The sequence below is a fragment of the Bos javanicus genome, chromosome 7 (assembly GCF_032452875.1).
Source record: "Bos javanicus breed banteng chromosome 7, ARS-OSU_banteng_1.0, whole genome shotgun sequence".
NCBI classification, from domain to species: Eukaryota; Metazoa; Chordata; class Mammalia; order Artiodactyla; family Bovidae; genus Bos; species Bos javanicus.
In genome coordinates this window covers 12,532,583-12,549,217 of record NC_083874.1, presented here as the reverse complement: position 1 = coordinate 12,549,217, position 16,635 = coordinate 12,532,583, and the positions used below count along the sequence as shown (strand labels likewise).

General features: G+C 45.1%; 1 protein-coding gene across 5 annotated transcripts in view; it reads left to right on the top strand.

Moving 5' to 3' along the window:
* The window catches only part of LOC133250599 (zinc finger protein 791-like), a 68,187-nt gene that overhangs the window by 36,497 nt on the left and 15,055 nt on the right, over positions 1–16,635 (top strand). Inside the window, exon 1 of one of the 5 annotated variants that reach the window (XM_061422017.1) lies at positions 9,187–9,768. The exons of 3 other annotated variants lie outside the window; for them this stretch is intronic. Coding sequence is in view for 1 of the 2 variants with exons in the window: in XM_061422014.1 (XP_061277998.1) it covers positions 9,739–9,768 (30 nt within the window). In the remaining variant the exon portion in view is untranslated. Of the gene's footprint in view, positions 1–9,186; positions 9,769–16,635 lie in introns of those variants that run through there. One more of the 5 variants, XM_061422014.1, reaches the window with a different exon arrangement.

Here is a 16,635-nt window from a genome sequence, read left to right as displayed (position 1 = left end):
CCCCACCCCAAGATTCTTTGCTTGACCAAAGAATATTCTGACCCTGAACCTTACCCTGGGCCTATCTGTGTAGTTCCTTGCGAAATCCAGTTTTAGCTAATAAGTAGTTCCTTAGCAAGTCCAGAAACCCCACTAATAAGTCAGTTAACCCAGAGCTCCCCAATTCCTCATATCTGATCATTTTCTGTGTCCAATTGGGTTCCTGTGCCCCACCGCCACCCCTCAGGTGATGTGTGCTCACCCTGACCTAACTTCAGTAAGAATCCTGTGAGGTCAGTGTATCCAGACCCACTAAGCCCTGTTTTTCCTTCAAGTAAGTTTCTATCCACTGACCCCGAACCTTGCTCTCTGGCCATGATTTCCCACTTCGATATGCTGTGTTCAGAGCTGAGCACAGTCTCATTTCCCATCTGCTGTGAAATCTCAGCCCATCGGTCTCCATACCTGTCCCAACGGTTCTGGATGAAATCCACTTTATCCTGTTTCTGTCATTGAATGATTTTTTCTCTAACACCCCCTAGCCATGATCAAAACCCAGGCCAGGCCCCCTTTCCTTGCTTGCTGAAGCCATTTCAGCGCTACTTGAAAGGCCAGCCCTACCTACCCCCTAAGACCTCAATTATGTGGGTTATAGGCTTTTTAAAAATTTATTTATTTTCAGCTACACTGGGTCTTCATTGCTGCATGCAGGCTTTCTCTAGTTGTAGCAAGTGGGGGCTACTCTCTAGTTGCTGTGCACAGGCTTCTCATTGCGGTGGCTTCTCTTGTTGCAGAGCAGGCTCTAGGGGTCATGGGCTTAGTAGCTGTGGCCCTATGGCATATGGAATCTTTCCAAATCAGGGATGGAACCCGTGTCCCCTGCATTGGCAGGAGGATTCTTAACCACTGGACCATCAGGAAAATCCGGCTTTCTTTATATGTGGTGTTTTTTTTTTTTTGGCCTCACCGTGTGGCATGCAGGATCTTAGTTCCCTGACCATGGATCGAACCTGTGCCCCCTGCATTGGGAGCACAGGGTCTTAACCACTGGACCAGCAGGGAAGTCCCAGTCATAGACTTTTTCCTCCTTGAGTGTGTGTGTTTGCATGACACACCAGCATCAGTCTCAACGTGGGAACCAGACCACTGTAGGTGACGATGACAGTTGGCACCATGAGCAGCATGGCCAGGCATGATGCACCCCTGGAGGTCTGTCTTCTCTTGCTCTGACTTGCTCACCTGCTCTGCGTTTTGTTGACAGCTGGTGCTGGGGGCTGCTCGGTGCTGGTGAGCTTGTGCTGGCTGCTGTGCTGCCCTGTGTTCCGTTGTTGACCCCACCAGGCCTCAGTCTTAGGTTCAGCAGATGAGAGTGGCAGTTTCAATTCCTTGGCTTTGGGGAGCAGTAGTATCACATTGGGCTTCCCTGGTGGCTGCCAGAACCCACCTGCCCATGCAGGAGACTTGGGTTTGATCCTGGATTGGGAAGCTCCCCTGAAGAAGGAAATGGCAACCAAGTCCAGTATCCTTGCCTGGGAAATCCCATGGAAATGGCAGTTGCAAAAGAGTCGGACATGACTTAGCGACTAAACAACAAAGTATGGAATTGGGCTCTCATCGAATTAGTCCTGGGTCGATATCTTTGCCGGGATCTATCTGTGTGTTAGAGTGAAGCTGTGACAGAGGCAGGGTTGGCTGGCCCTGATATACCCCAGTGGGGGGTGGGAGAGAGGGACTCTATGCTGTGCAGGAGGTGGTTTCAAGGAGTGTTGCTCCTGAAAGAACAGTCATTTGAAAAGAGAGAGGGACTTCCCAAGTGGTCCAGTGGTTAAGACTCCCAGCTTCCACTGCATCAGGTGCAGGATCAACCCCTGGTTGGGGAACTAAGATCCCACATGCTGTACCATGCTACGTTGCTTCAGTCATGTCCAACTCTTTGGGACACTGTGGATTGTAGCCCACCAGGCTCCTCTGTCCATGGGATTCTCCAGGCAAGAATATTTGAGTGGGTTGCCATTTCCTTCTCCAACGGATCTTCCCAACCCAGGAATCGAACTGGGGTCTCCTGAATTGCAGGCAGATTCTTTACCGACTGAGCTACGAGGGAAGCCAGTGTCTTTTGTTGATGTTCCCTGCAGCTGTGAAAGTGCTGCACTCAGTATGCCAGCAAATTTGGAAAACTCAGCAGTGGCCACAGGACTGGAAAAGGTCAATTTTCATTCCAATCCCAAAGAAAAGTAATGCCAAAGAATGCTCAAATCACCGCACAATTGCACTCATCTCACACGCTAGTAAAGTAATGCTCAAAATTCTCCAAGCCAGGCTTCAGCAATATGTGAACTGTGAACTTCCAGATGTTCAAGCTGGTTTTAGAAAAGGCAGAGGAACCAGAGATCAAATTGCCAACATCTGCTGGATCATCGAAAAAGCAAGAGAGTTCCAGAAAAACATCTATTTCTGCTTTATTGACTATGCCACAGCCTTTGACTGTGTGGATCACAATAAACTGTGGAAAATTGTTCAAGAAATGGAAATACCAGACCACCTGACCTGCCTCCTGAGAAACCTGTATGCAGGTCAAAAAACAACAGATAGAACCAGACATGGAACAATGGACTGGTTCCAAATTGGGAAAGGAGTATGTCAAAACTGTATTCAACTTATATACAGAGTACATCACGGGAAATACTGGACTGGATGAAGCACAAGCTGGAATCAAGATTGCCGGGAGAAATATCAATAACCTCAGATATGCAGATAACACCACCCTTATGGCAGAAAGCAAAGAAGAACTAAAGAGCTTCTGGATGAACGTGAAAGAGGAGGGTGAAAAAATTGGCCTAAAACTCAACATTCAAAAAACTGAGATCATGCATTCAGTCCCAGCACTTCATGGAAAATAGATGGGGACACAATGGAAACAGTGACAGACTTTATGTGGGGGGGGGGGGGGGAGGCTCCAAAATCACTGCAGATGGTAACTGCAGCCATGAAATTAAAAGACACTTGTTTCTTGGAAGAAAAGCTATGACCAACCTAGACAGCATATTAAAAAACAGAGACATTACTTTACCGACAAAGGTCTGTATCGTCAAAGCTATGGTTTTTCCAGTAGTCATGTATGGATGTGAGTTGGACCATAAAGAAAGCCAAGTGCTGCAGAATTGATGCTTTTGAACTGTGGTGTTGGAGAAGACTCTTGAGAGTCCCTTGGACTGCAAGGAGATCCAACCTGTCCATCCTAAAGGAGATCAGTCCTGAGTGTTCATCAGAAGGACTGATGCTGAAGCAGAATCTCCAATACTTTGGCCACCTGATGCGAAGAGCTAACTCATTGGAAAAGACCTTAATGCTGGGAAGGGTTGAGAGCAGACGGAGAAGGGCATGACAGAGGATGAGATGGTTGGCTGGCATCACTGTCTCAATAGACATGAGTGTGAGCAAGCTCTGAGAGATGGTGAAAGACAGAGAACCCTGGCATGCTGCAGTCCATGGGGTTGCAAAGAGTCGGACACGACTGAGCGACTGAACAAGTCTTGCAAAGCATCTCCAGGAAGGTCCAGCCTTTGGAAGGGGTGTGTTAATTTTTTCTTTTTGTTGCAGCCATTCACAGGTGGGCAGAGTGAGATTATATGCCTGTTAGCTACACACAAGCACTATAGTTTAACAGTCGGACTTTCTGGTAGCTCAGTTGGTAGAGAATCCTCCTACAATGTGGGAGACCTGGGTTCAGTCTCTGCGTCTGGAAGATCCCCTGGAGGAGGAAATAGCAGTCAACTCCAATATTCTTGCCTGGAGAATCTCATGGACAGAGGATTCTGGTGGGCTACAGTCCATTGGGTCACAAAGCATCAGCCATGACTGCGTGACTAATCCATGCATACAAAGTGTCAGGGTCCTTTGAAGCAGGCCATTATGTATGATTATAGTAACAACAGCAAGGAAAAGCAAGTCCAAGAAACCATTTCCATCACAGAGTCAGAGTTGGCTTTTCCTTGCAACAGCTGAGGATCAGAGTTGTCCCTTTTCACCACTACATGCTGTCTCATTGACTTGTGTTCTTCCTCTAGACGTAAATCACACAATTTGGCCACACAGTTTGTTTGTGAGGTTCCTGAAAGGGAATCTATGGATGATATATGGTCATCTGTTACCTTCTTATTCTATTTATTCATTTCTACTTTTTAAAAATTTTATTTTTAATTGGAGGATAATTGCTTTACAATGTTGTGTTGGTTTCTGCTAAGCAACATGAATCAGCTATAAGTATACATACATCTCCTCCCTCTTGACCTGCTTCTTTGATTTACAGAAAGAACTGACAAACTAGTCAAGGTTTTGTGTGATTAAATATTGGAAAGATGTGCTTGGGCGGGAGATGAGTAGGGCATGTAGGTGCCTCGTTTAAAAGTTAGTTCCATTATAGCTTTGCTGAAATGACAAGGAAAGGGACATCCTGCTGAGGGCATTTTCCTATAAAGAGATGTCTAAACTATCTCCTGAAGATGTGTTTTTTTAATCTTTTCTTGTGCCTTTGAATTTTTTTGGCCAATACTGGACAGGTTGTACTGTGAAAAGGAGCTGAGGTAAATAGGCCTTTAATGTCAGGTTTGATGTTTATTTGCCTAAACTTAAGTTCTGTTGACTATTTGTTGTCACTGTCAGAGGTAAAATATCCTCAGTTGTCCTTGTTTTTGTCTCCCCTGTCTACCTTGGAGGTACTGTGTTAGTCACTCAGTTGTGTCTGACTCTTTGCAACCCCATGGACTGTAGCCCACCAGGCTCCTCTGTCCATGGGATTCTCCAGGCAAGAATACTGGAGTGGGTTGCCATGCCCTCCTCCAGGGGATCTTCCCAACCAAGGGATTTAACCCAGGTCTCCTGCATTGCAGCCCTTTGCTATGCTATGCTAAGTCACTTCAGTCATGTCCGACTCTGTGTGACCCCATAGATGGCAGCCCACCAGGCTCCCCCGTCCCTGGGATTCTCCAGGCAAGAATACTGGAGTCAGTTGCCATTTCCTTCTCCAATGCATGAAAGTGAAAAGTGAACATGAAATCACTCAGTCGTGTCCGACTCTTAGCGACCCCATGGATTGCAGCCTAACAGGCTCCTCCGTCCATGGGATTTTCCAAGCAAGAGTACTGGAGTGGGGTGCCACAGCCCTTTAGACTTCTAAATAAGTTCTGGAACATACCATTGTTTCTGAGTTCCCTACCGTGATTAAACATATGTCTTCTGATGTAGTGGTTTGTTGTGGCTAAGAGGAAAGTTTTATCATCCCATGATCTGGTCTGAATATTTTAATGAGCCTGTGTCCATGGGCTCTGCCCTTCTCTGGTGTGATAAGAAAAATGTTTGGTCTTTGTCTACAGTCCTTAGCAAAGATTTCCCAAGGCCCTTGGACTCTGAGTGATACTGGTGATGTTGTTTTTAGTCGCTAAGTCGTTTCTGACTCTTTGTGACCCCATGGACTGTAACACACCAGGCTCCAGTCCTCCGCTACCTATGGGAGTTTGCTCAAATCCATATACATTGAGTCAGTGAGGCTATCTAACCATACCTCCTCTATTGATAATAAGAGCATCTTATGTTGTAATAAGGCAACTGTTTCTAGGCCCCTTGATGGCTTCAGGGTAGGGGTTTGGTCACCAGTGACCAGGAAGAACTTTCAGCCCAGTTCCCAGCCTCAAGAGAGGAAGGAGGTGCTGAAGATTGAGTCCTTCTCCAGCGGTCGACATAAGAAAAGTCTATGGAAACCCCTAAAGCTCGGGATTCAGAGAGATCTGACTTGGTGAACCCATCAGTGAGCCAGGAAGCTGTCATGTGTGGAGATAACATGGAAGCTCCCTGCCACCCCCACCCCCACCACTTTGCCCTGGGCACCCTTTCCACGTGGCTGTTCCTGATAAAACAGTCAGAAATGATGGAGCACACACACACACTCAAACATAAATACCCCAATAGAGGGGCTTCCCAGGTGGCTCCACTGAGAGCCCGCCTGCCAATGCAGGAGACACAGGTCTGATCCCTAGGTCAGGAAGATCCCCTGGAGAAGGAAATGGCAGCCCACTCCAGTATTCTAGCCTGGCAGGCTGCAGTCCATGGGGTCACAAAAGGGTCAGACACGATTTAGTGACTGAACAATAACCCCAATACAAAATAAAAAGTTTTAAAAAATCAAATAAACTGGTAGTAATAAGCAGTGCTTGTCTTCATTCTGATAGCTGCTCTAGACAATTAACAAAGATGAGGTGTTGTCCAGGGAACCTCTAAATTTGTGGTGGGTCAGGCAGAAATGTGTTTAGCCCAGCCCCTGCCCACTTTGCAGCTGGCATCTGACAGTGGGTACTGTCATAGGATTCAACCCATAAACTGTGGAATCTGATGTTAATTCTGGTTAGTTTGTGTCAGACTTGAATTGCACTGCAGGACACCCAGTTGGTGTTGGAGAATTGGAGTTGTTTTGGAAAACATACCATGTGTTTGGTGTTGGAGAATTGGAGTTGTTTTGGAAAACATACCATGTGTTTGCTGAGAGGTCCGCAGAAAGACTAGTGGGGAGTCCAGTTGACTCGTTGCCTCCCACCATAGCACTGCCCTCTGGCACTGGTAGGATCCCAGTTGGTTAGCCTCTAATGAAATAGATTTTTTTTTGGGGGGTGGATATAACTGATTAACAATGTTGTGATAGTTTTAGGTGAACAGCAAAGGGACTCACCCATACATGTACATGTATCCATTATCACTCAAACTCCCCTCCGATCCAGGCTGCCACATAACACTGAGCAGAGTTCCTTGTGCTATACAGCAGGTCCTTGTTGGTTATCCATTTTAAATATAGAAGTGTGTATATATCCATTCTAAACTCCCTTCTCCCTGTTTTTCCCAAGAACTATAAATACATTCTCTAAGTTGAAATACATTCTTTTGAGGACAAGACTTATTAAAAAGTGCAGAATATTGTAGGCATATTTCAAAATGGCTATTTTTCAGTCTCTTTCCAATTTTGGAGACAGTACTTCACCCTGTGACCTCAGTCCTTTGATAGATTTAAGAAGAGTCATTGATTTTTAAGTTTCTTTGCTTTTTATAAAAAGTCTGTTTGTTGAGGATGGGACTGTAACCTTTTAAGCTCCTTATCTGCTGATCAGAGGTCTCTAACTCCATTTTTTAATGTTTGACTGCTGATATCTTCTTCCTGAGTGGAGAAAACCCAGTTCTTCCTACCTAGGCATCTCCTTTACTTTTACCCAGAACTCTTCAGTCCTGATACTTCCAGTCACCAAATATGTGAAGGTTTTACCCCCACAATAAGTAATTCTCTGTGACACCAGTGGGGTGTCCTACAACTTAACTCAATCCTAACACTATCTGCCCTGGGACAGCATCAGATTCTACAGGTTAAGAGCTAAGTCTCGCAAAACTGTCAGCACTGCCCCCCACACACAATTTCAGATGCCAATCACAAGGAGTAGGTCCCCAGATTACTCACAACTTCTGTCTGACATGGCTACAAATCAGAAGTCCTCACAGGCCCCTCCTTGGGTTCTGTTTGCAAGAGCAGCTCATAGAACTCAGAGACACACTGAAGTTATTAATACATTTACCAGTTTATTAAGGGATATGATAAGTGATACAGGTGAAGTGATACATAGGGTGAAGTCTGAGGAGTCCCTTGGAGCTGGGGTGCATCACCCTCCCTGTACATGGACCACCAACCTGGAAGCCCTCTGAATCCCCCCTTACCACTGGGATTTTATGGAGGCTTCCTCATGTAGGCATGATTAATTGTTAACTTCATTTTCAGCCCCCTCCCCTTTCTGGAGGATGAGGGAGGGTGTTGGGCTGAAAATTCCAAGTTCATGATCATGACTTGGTCTTTCCAGTGACTGGCCCCTCACCCAGCAGCCACCCAAGAGCCCAACCAGAGTCACTTCAATAGAATGAGAGATGGTCCTAGTGCTCTTATCCCTTAGGAATTTAAAAAAATTATTTATTTGGCTGTACTGGGTCTTAGTTGCAGTATTCAGGATCTAGTTCTCTGACCAGGGATCAAATCAGGCCCCCTGCATTGGGAGTGGGGAGTCTTAGCCACTGGGCCACCAGGGAAATCCCTCCCTTAGGAATTTACAAGGGTTTTAGGAGCCCTGTGCCAGGAACGAGGGTCAGAGACTAGGATATATTTTTCCTATTATGTGACTGATGACAACTTTAAAGTCTTACCCCTTCTTCCCTTTGTGCCCCAAATCTGTACAAGGTGATAAGAAAGGCTGCATGTGATCTGCCACCATAGCCTATGCCCCTAAGCGCAGCCTTAAAAAAAAAAAACAGGCCAGACTCCTCTCCACTATTCAACCAACCCTTAGGTGGAGGTCCACGTTCGGCCTTTCTCTGCAGGTTATAGAAAAAGTAACTTGGTATTTATATATACTGCAATATTGTTGTTTAGTCCCTAAGTTGTATCTGACTCTTGCAACCCCATGGGCTATAGCCCACCAGGCTCCTCTGTCATGGAATTCTCCAGGCAAGAATACTGGAGTGGGGTGCCATTTTCTTCTCCAATATATACTTTAATAAACCGTACTTATTTGCTCTATTGATAAATCCTCCAGATCTTTCCATAGCAATACCCTTTGTTTATAAAAACTACATATGATGATGAACTCAGGGAACCCATCCTTTCTTAGTTGACACTTGGCTTCTTACTGATTGTTGTTGCCAAAACCATGAGTGAAAACTCAGATTGCCACTTTATAGGACAAAGTAATATACAAATTTTGTTGCCAACCTTAATTACTGCTTAAAATTTCTATCAGCATGTAAAGCAATTATCCTTCAATTAAAAAAAAATCAGCATATATATTTAGAAAAGAATATACAAAATGTTTCCTGGCTAGATTTAGTGATAATTGAAACATCCTTGGAATCTTCATGAAAATTCATAAATGACCTGTGGGCGTTGGTGAGAGAGTCCCCAACCTTCCCATGCCTCATTCATCACCAACCTGCCCCTTACATGATGGCGGTTGTGATTCTCTGTTTATTCTTCCATACCTTCACCATCTTTTATTCTGCAATTTCCTTTCAGTTTTGCCTCCTTTGACCTTTCAACGAGTAAGTATGAAAAAAATTACATTGAAAAGGTCTTCCGTGGTTTCTCGGTCTGTGTTTCACACATGCCCTGAAGCTTCATGGCTGGTCTAGGATTGTGGGGTTCACCCTCCCACTTGAGCCAAGTGCCCCCGAGGATGGGGTAGGATAAGGGGGCTTTTCAGTCTTCCAAATGAGGGAGAGTAGGTAGGGAAGAATGGGTCTCTCTCACAGCAAATGGTCAAAGATCAAAAGTGGGGCGAGACTCATTATTACACATGGTGAGGCCACATCTCAGTGTCCGTTCTGGGGAAGAAGTGTCACAGTTCCGTGAGGGCCTCGCGGCCATCGGATTCAATGCAGGGACCATGGAGGGGCCTCCCTGCCAGGTCAAGGTCCAAGCAAAGACGTGACCTCCGGCCTGCTGTCACTCAGGCACGGCAGGGCGGGGCCTTGCGAGCTGTCCAATCAGGGGAGTCGCCGGTTACGTACGTGTGAGCGCCTGTAGGCCACGCTCCAGTGTCGGGCGTGGGTGGCGTGGACTGCGTGCTGGTTCCCATTCGCTCCCGCAGCGCAGCAGATTCCCTTCTCTGTGTCCTTAAAAGGCTCCGGTGGCTCCGCGGCATCCTGTCAGTGTGACCTGCGCTTGCCACGGCAGTCGGGGAGTGGATGACTGGGAAGCCAAGAAACCAAAAAATGGTGAGCTGGGAGAGCCGGGTGTTGGAAGAAGGGGGCTGAGGGACCTGCTGGAACTGGCCGTGGTGGGACCTGGGCCTCCCCGTGGTCAACTTCGGACCCGCGGACCCGAGTCCACCCACCCTGAGCGCGGCACGCAGTGCACGGACTCAGCGGGCAGTTGGGACCCGGGGCGGCCTCTCTGCTCACCGCTGCGGCTGTGTCTGCTCCAGGTTGTGTGGTGTCCACGGAGAGGGTTGTAACGGGACAATCGTGACTCAGTATTCGGGGTCCCTGCATTAGAGGAGCAGCGGTCTGTGGGGTCCCTCCTTTCTCCCCGGGGCGGGGGAACTCTCATTTCCCCTCACTTTTCAAATGTATGAAGAACAGTGTCACAAATCCACGACCCTGTCTCCCTACTCCAGCTCTTCCCAGGGCAGGAAACAAATGGCTAAATTTCCAGATCTTTCCTGATATTCCCAAACTCCATCTTCCCCTTTTCAGTTCATAGCTTCATTATTAACTACTTGCCCTCTGTGGTGCATTTCAAGCTACGCAGTATTTTAAATTGTTTATTATTAATCCACAAGGGCCATGAATGACTCTTTAAAGTTTAGTTTTTTGTCTGTGTATGTTTTCCATGAGAAGAAACCAGAAATTAACCACCGGGAACTACACTGTATTTAAGTCTTGTGCCGTCCCCTCCTTACTCCACCCCACAAGCTTTCCCAGCCACAGACATCCTATTTTGTTTAAGCCCTCTGGGTGGAGGTTCCTCTTGGGAGACTCCTGGGTGGTCGGTCTTTTCATCATAGTTCCAGGTCAGCCTTGTCCCTCCCTGAGTTTGTGACCTTATTCACTTTTAAGCCTTTTTTTAGCTGTATGGGTCCTAGTTGCGGCATGTAGGGTCTAGTTCCACGACCAAGGATTGAACCCTGGTCCCCTGCAGTGAGAGCGCAGTCCTAGCCACTGGACCACCAAGGAAGTCCTAAGTTTCCATCTTTAGTAACTGACAATGTATTTAATCAATAGATCTTAAAAGAGAATATAAAATATTTCCAAAGGGGAAGACAGAGGTGAATTTCAGAAAAAATATTCCATTGTACCATTCCATTAGTTACATTTTTTCTTTTTTTTGTCTCATAACTGACTGTAAGTAACATTCAAGATCTTTTTTTTTCTTTTCTTCAATTATTATTTACAGTTTCTTGCCATGGAAATGATAATTGACTGACATTTACTTTCTGAAAGGAATAGATATTTGTGTTTTGTTCTTGAAATAGAAAAAAATGCCTTACAGTTTTCCTCCCTTCTTTGTACATAAATACTGCATTGAATGGTTCTGTTGGATTATTCAAACACTGGGTATGTGTCATTTAAAATATCAATGGAGTTCATGATAATGACAGTGGGGAGCCCAGACCTGTGGGCTCTTAGCTCTTAGCTAAGGCTCCCTTGAGCCTACAAAGGGAAGTACTCAGAGGACCAACTGTTCTATCTGGGGAGCCTTCCCCTGCAAGTGTCCTACCTGCTCTCACCAACCATGGAAGGAGCCTTTATAGTGCGAGAAGATACAGCCCTGGAAAGGTGGGGATGCACTTTCGACGGTGGGGGATACAGAGTGACGCCCTGAGACCCTAACTGTTGATTACCAGGTTGAACTTTGTACTGTAACTGTACATACGAATTACTCATGATTTGAGTGTGTTGAGAAAGTCTGTGAAGGTCAGGAATTGTGTCTTCTTGGACAAGAGTTTATGAATTGGCGAGTTCATTTATGTTAGAACTTTACATTGAATCTGGTGAAGAGTTTACTCACTTGTAAGAATTGAAGTCTGGAAAGGGAGCATTTGTTGGAGCCTCCAGAGTTCATTTCTGTGGCTATTCATGTGGCTGACCCTCACCACTGACACGCTCTCCATTTAGTCGCTCAGTTGTGTCTGACTCTGCGACTCCATGAACTGCAGCATGCCAGGTTTCCCTCCTTCACCATCTCCGGGAGTTTGCTCAAACTCATGTCCATCAGATCCGTGATGCCATCTAACCATCTCATCCTCTGTCATCCCTTTCTCCTCCTGCCTTCAATCTTTCCCAGCATCACAGTCTTTCCTAATGAGTCAGCTCTGACACACTCCAGGGGTTGTATTCCCACAGTGTGAGATCTGAACCTCAAGCCTGGAAATCTCAGTTTCTTCCGAATTATAGGGAAATAGGCTGCTAATCTCACTGATTCAAATATTTACATTTCTTTCCTTGTATACATTTATATATTGAATGATGCAGGTTTTTTTAAAAGATTTTTTGATGTGGACCATTCTTAAAGACTTCATTGAATTTGACATTGCTTGTTTCATGTTTTGGGTTTTTGGCCCCAAGGCATGTGGGATCTCAGCTCCCAGACCAGGGATTGAACCTCTACCACCTGCATTGGAAGGTGAACCCTGAACCATTGGATCACCAGGGAAGGCCCTGTTGCAATTCTTTAGTTTCCCTTCATAGTCTGTGACATTGTTTTAAGTGTTTATGATTCTCAAGCTTTCTGTGTATGTTGACAGAGAGACATTGGGAATAAGACAAAAAACTCTGGAACTAAACAGAATGTTCTTTCCTTTTAGGCAAGAGATCCTCAAGATATGAGAGGAGTGTATTTGAGTTCTTAGGTGGCTTTTACATTTGTAGGTCAGTTTTTTGTATGTGCTTGTCCTTAGAGAACTTTGAAATTCTAAGTGTTACAGTACTGCTGAAGCAAATGAATTCATGAGGAAAACTATTTAAAATATACATAAAATCACTGAAAATCCTAGTATATTTAATGGATTACATGCAAATTCCTCATGCATTACGTGTTACTTATTTCTGAAAAAGCTCCCAGAGTGAGCTACAAGAAGCTATGATGCCCCCTTGTTACTTTTGTTAAAAGGAGATTTGAAACTCTTATTTTTTATGGTTTAAACTTTTATAAGGGTTAGCATTTAAAGGAGTAAATCTTAGAAGGGTTTCCTCTGTAGATAAGTAAAAACTAAACTTAAAAAGTTCAAAGCAAAAATAAGTTAATTAAAATAAAGGCTATTAAATATAAAGATATAATATATGCATATTACTCAGTTAATTTTAAATCATCATGGAAGGTTAGCAAAAACCTGTAAGATAAGACTGTCAAAAGTAGACTCATGCCAGGGCGTCCTGGCCTCTCAAGTGGTCTTGCTTCAGCCGCTCCCAAATAACCAGTGTAGATCATTTTAAGGCTTTAGTGAAATTTTTTTTCTTTACAAATTTTAATTTCTGGCCACACTGTGTGGCATGTGGGATCTTAGTTCCCCCACTGATTGAACCCACACCCCTTGCCCTGGAAGGCAGAGTTTTAACCACTGGACCACCAGGGAAGTCCATTTCTTGAGCATCTTGATTTGGTGCTTCTTTATCAAAAAAGAAGCAATTGTAAATGCATATTTTTCTTTCCCACCTTTGTCTTTGTCATGAGTAGTCAGACATTTTTTTTGCTTTTTGTTTCAGTTTAAGCCCCACTGATCTGTTAAATAACAAAAATACAATTGAATAAATTTTAAAGGTTTAATTGGTTTTATTAAGTGATTGAATCAGACAGCATCGCATCTAGGGAGTGGAGAGGTGTCCAAATGGAAGGCTTAGATGGGTAGAAGGCCAAAGGGGTATGGAAAGAGTGAATTATCTTGCTTTGAGGGATAATAAAAACCTATATGGCTGATTACCTCAGTGGTGCTGGCCAGCAAATTAAAAGCAAAAATAAGCTCAGACTGGTATAAGATGACATTCCTGGGGGAGATTCTTCAGCGCTCAGCCTTCTTTGTGGCCCAATTCTCACATCCATACTACGGGAAAAGCCATAGCTTTTGACTGTATAGACCTTTTTTGGCAAAGTGATGTCTCTGCTTTTTAATACACTGTCTGGGTTTGTCATAGCTTTCCTTTAGGGGTCTACTGTTTCTTTTTAACACCTTCTTTTTTCCTTTGTGCCCTAACCTGATGAGAAGTCTGGGTCCTCCACTCTAGAGATGACAGGAGGTTCCAGCCACACAAGCTCCTGGCTTTGGGCAAGAATTTTTGCCCCAGTCCCAGCCTCCAACTACAATGAACATCCAGACCAGGCTCCTTTCCGCTTGAGAGGAAGGAAGATCTGACCCAGTGAATCATAAATTAAATTTTAATTTAGTTTCTGCCACTGGAAAATTATATCGCTAAATGGAACTCCACTGACCTTTATTGCTAATTACTTAATATGGCCCAATGTAAATAGGGTTTTGAAGGATGGAAAACCATTATACAAACCTGTTTAGTGAGGAAGTGATTAACCCCTCCTTTTAATTGGAGAAGGAAATGGCAACCCACTCCAGTACTCTTGCTTCGAAAATTCCATGGACAGAGGAGCCTGGTAGGCTACAGTCCATGGGATCACAAAGAGTCGGACAGGACTGAGCAACTTCACTTCACTTCACTTTAATTGGCGTATTTGGTCTGTTTACAAACCTGGAAAGAATGAATGACATCTCACATTGGATTATGGCAACCTTGAGGCTGTTGTTTCACCAAATAAGCCCCAATTCCCAGCCCCCATCATTTTGGAAATGACTGACTTCATCCACTCAGCAGCTGCTAAATATCCTGCCCTCACAGATTGGGCTAAGTCTTTTCTGTTCAGTGTCTCTTTCAGCAGCCTCTCAGCACACTTGGCCTTCACCTTTACCTGGTGGCCTCAGAGAACCTCAGCGCCATCGCCACTGCACACGGTCTCTGCAGGCAGGTCTGACCCGCACCACCTTGTGCCATGAGCATGAGTGACGTGACATTAATGACATCTCTTCTGAGGACATCAGAACATAAAAAATGTTGAAATATATTTGAGCCCATTTAAGCTATTACTTGTAAAATGGCCCACCTGGAATAGTTCGCACAAAAAAACAAAAAGGCTGTGGACTCTGGTGAAAATGCCAGATGACAGGCATTCCCCTCTGCGCCGTCAAACCCTGAGTCACAGTAGAGGCTTCAGGGACCTCCGCTCCTGCCTCTGGAGTTTCCCATCAGGCCTGAAGCTGTCCACAGGCTTCTAACCAAGGTCCTGCCCTGGCCTTGCACTGTAGGCCACTCGAGCTGCAGTTACATCTCCTGACGGAGCTGTGCTGAAAACAGATAACCCTGAAAATGGGACCTCCCATCCAGATTCCCATTAGGATTTGAAACCCTGTAAACAGCACCCCAAGAGCTCAGCACAGTTGTGGGGACCCCCCTGAGACAAGATAAAGCTGACCCTGGGACCCCCACCATAACCTACCTGCAGGAGGCATGGAGGCCTTCCCCCTCCTGGGTCCCTTGCCAGATGCTAAAGGTCATCACCCCTTCTCAGACCTCTAGGCTCCCTGTGGGCTCCTTAGGATTCCCTGAGTGATGAGCAAGGGGAGTTCACAGACTTCAGAACGACATCTCCACATTCATACATGATCCAGGTTTTCACCCCTTAGTTGGACATCCTGCTAAAGGAGGGGACTCAGTGGTCCACAACACACTCAACATCAGCCTGTCATCTTAGCCCTGACCAGCAGTTACCTTGGAGAGCATGTGTTTACTGACCCCTGGGCAATCGTCTAAGAGTGTGTGATAAAAGAATTCTGGCAATCTCTTGCCTAACAGGTATCCCCAATATACATCAAGGTAACACTTGTCTGTATATATACTGAGGCCTCCCTAGGACACTCTTAACCACATCAGAGCACATCCGTTGGAACACGGCATTCAGTGGGGTTTTAATTCTCTGTTTGCAGGATACAGGCCTTTATAAGAGTGCCATAGTGACTGAAGTAACTTCAAATCAACTGAACAAAGATGGCCTTTTTCAGTCATCTGAGATGAATATTAATGCCTTTTTTACTTCATCTTCTTTTTTTTCCCTGATAGATGTTACCTTTCTCTACAGCAGTTTTAGGTTTATAGAAAGCTTGGTTACAAAGTACAGAAAGGTCATACTTAACCCCTCTGCCATCATAGTTTTGCCCTGTTTTTTATATCCTGTATTATTGTGGTACATTTGTTAAATTCGTTGAACCAATGCTGATACATTACAGTCCACATTTTAGGACAACGTTGACTCTTGTTTAGACAGTCTGTGGGCTTCGGCAACGTAAAATGAGCTTGTTTCTGTCATGTCCATGTCGTGTATTCTACTTTCATGCCCTGAAAGTCCCCTGTGCTCCCCCTATTCATTTATTCATTCCTCCCTCCCACCCCCAAATCCCTGCAGACGCAGATTTTCCATTGTCCCGTGGTTTTTTCCCTTTGCAGAACTGTGGTTGGAATAATACAGTATGTAGCCTTATCATGTTGGCTGCTTTCACTTAACAATGATTTTAAGGTTCTCTCTGTCTTTTTGGTTTGATACCTTGTTTCCTTTTAACAGTGAATAACATTTCATTATATTGATGTTCTAGTGATTATTTTTCCATTCACCTGTTGGAGAATTTCTTGTTTACCTGTAAGTCTTGGCAATCATGAGTAAACCTTTTATAAACAATTCACACACAGGTATTTTTATGAATGAAGATGTTCTGGGTGGGTTTTGTTTTTGGCTGTACTGGGGCTTCCTTGCTGCACCAGCTTTTCTCTAGTTGTGGAGAGCAGAGGCTACCTCTAGTTGCTGTGTGCAGGCTTCTTGTGGTGGTAGCAGCTCCTGTGGCGTAGCCTGGGCTCTAGGACACAGAGGCTGCGTGTGGTTCCCAGGTCCTAGAGCACAGGCTCAGTAGTTGTGGTGCATGGGACAGCTGCTCTGCGACATGTGGGATCCTCCCACACTGGGGATCAAACCTGTGTCTCCTGCATTGGCAGGCAGATTACCCCTGAGCCACCAGGGAAGCCCCTGTGACAGCA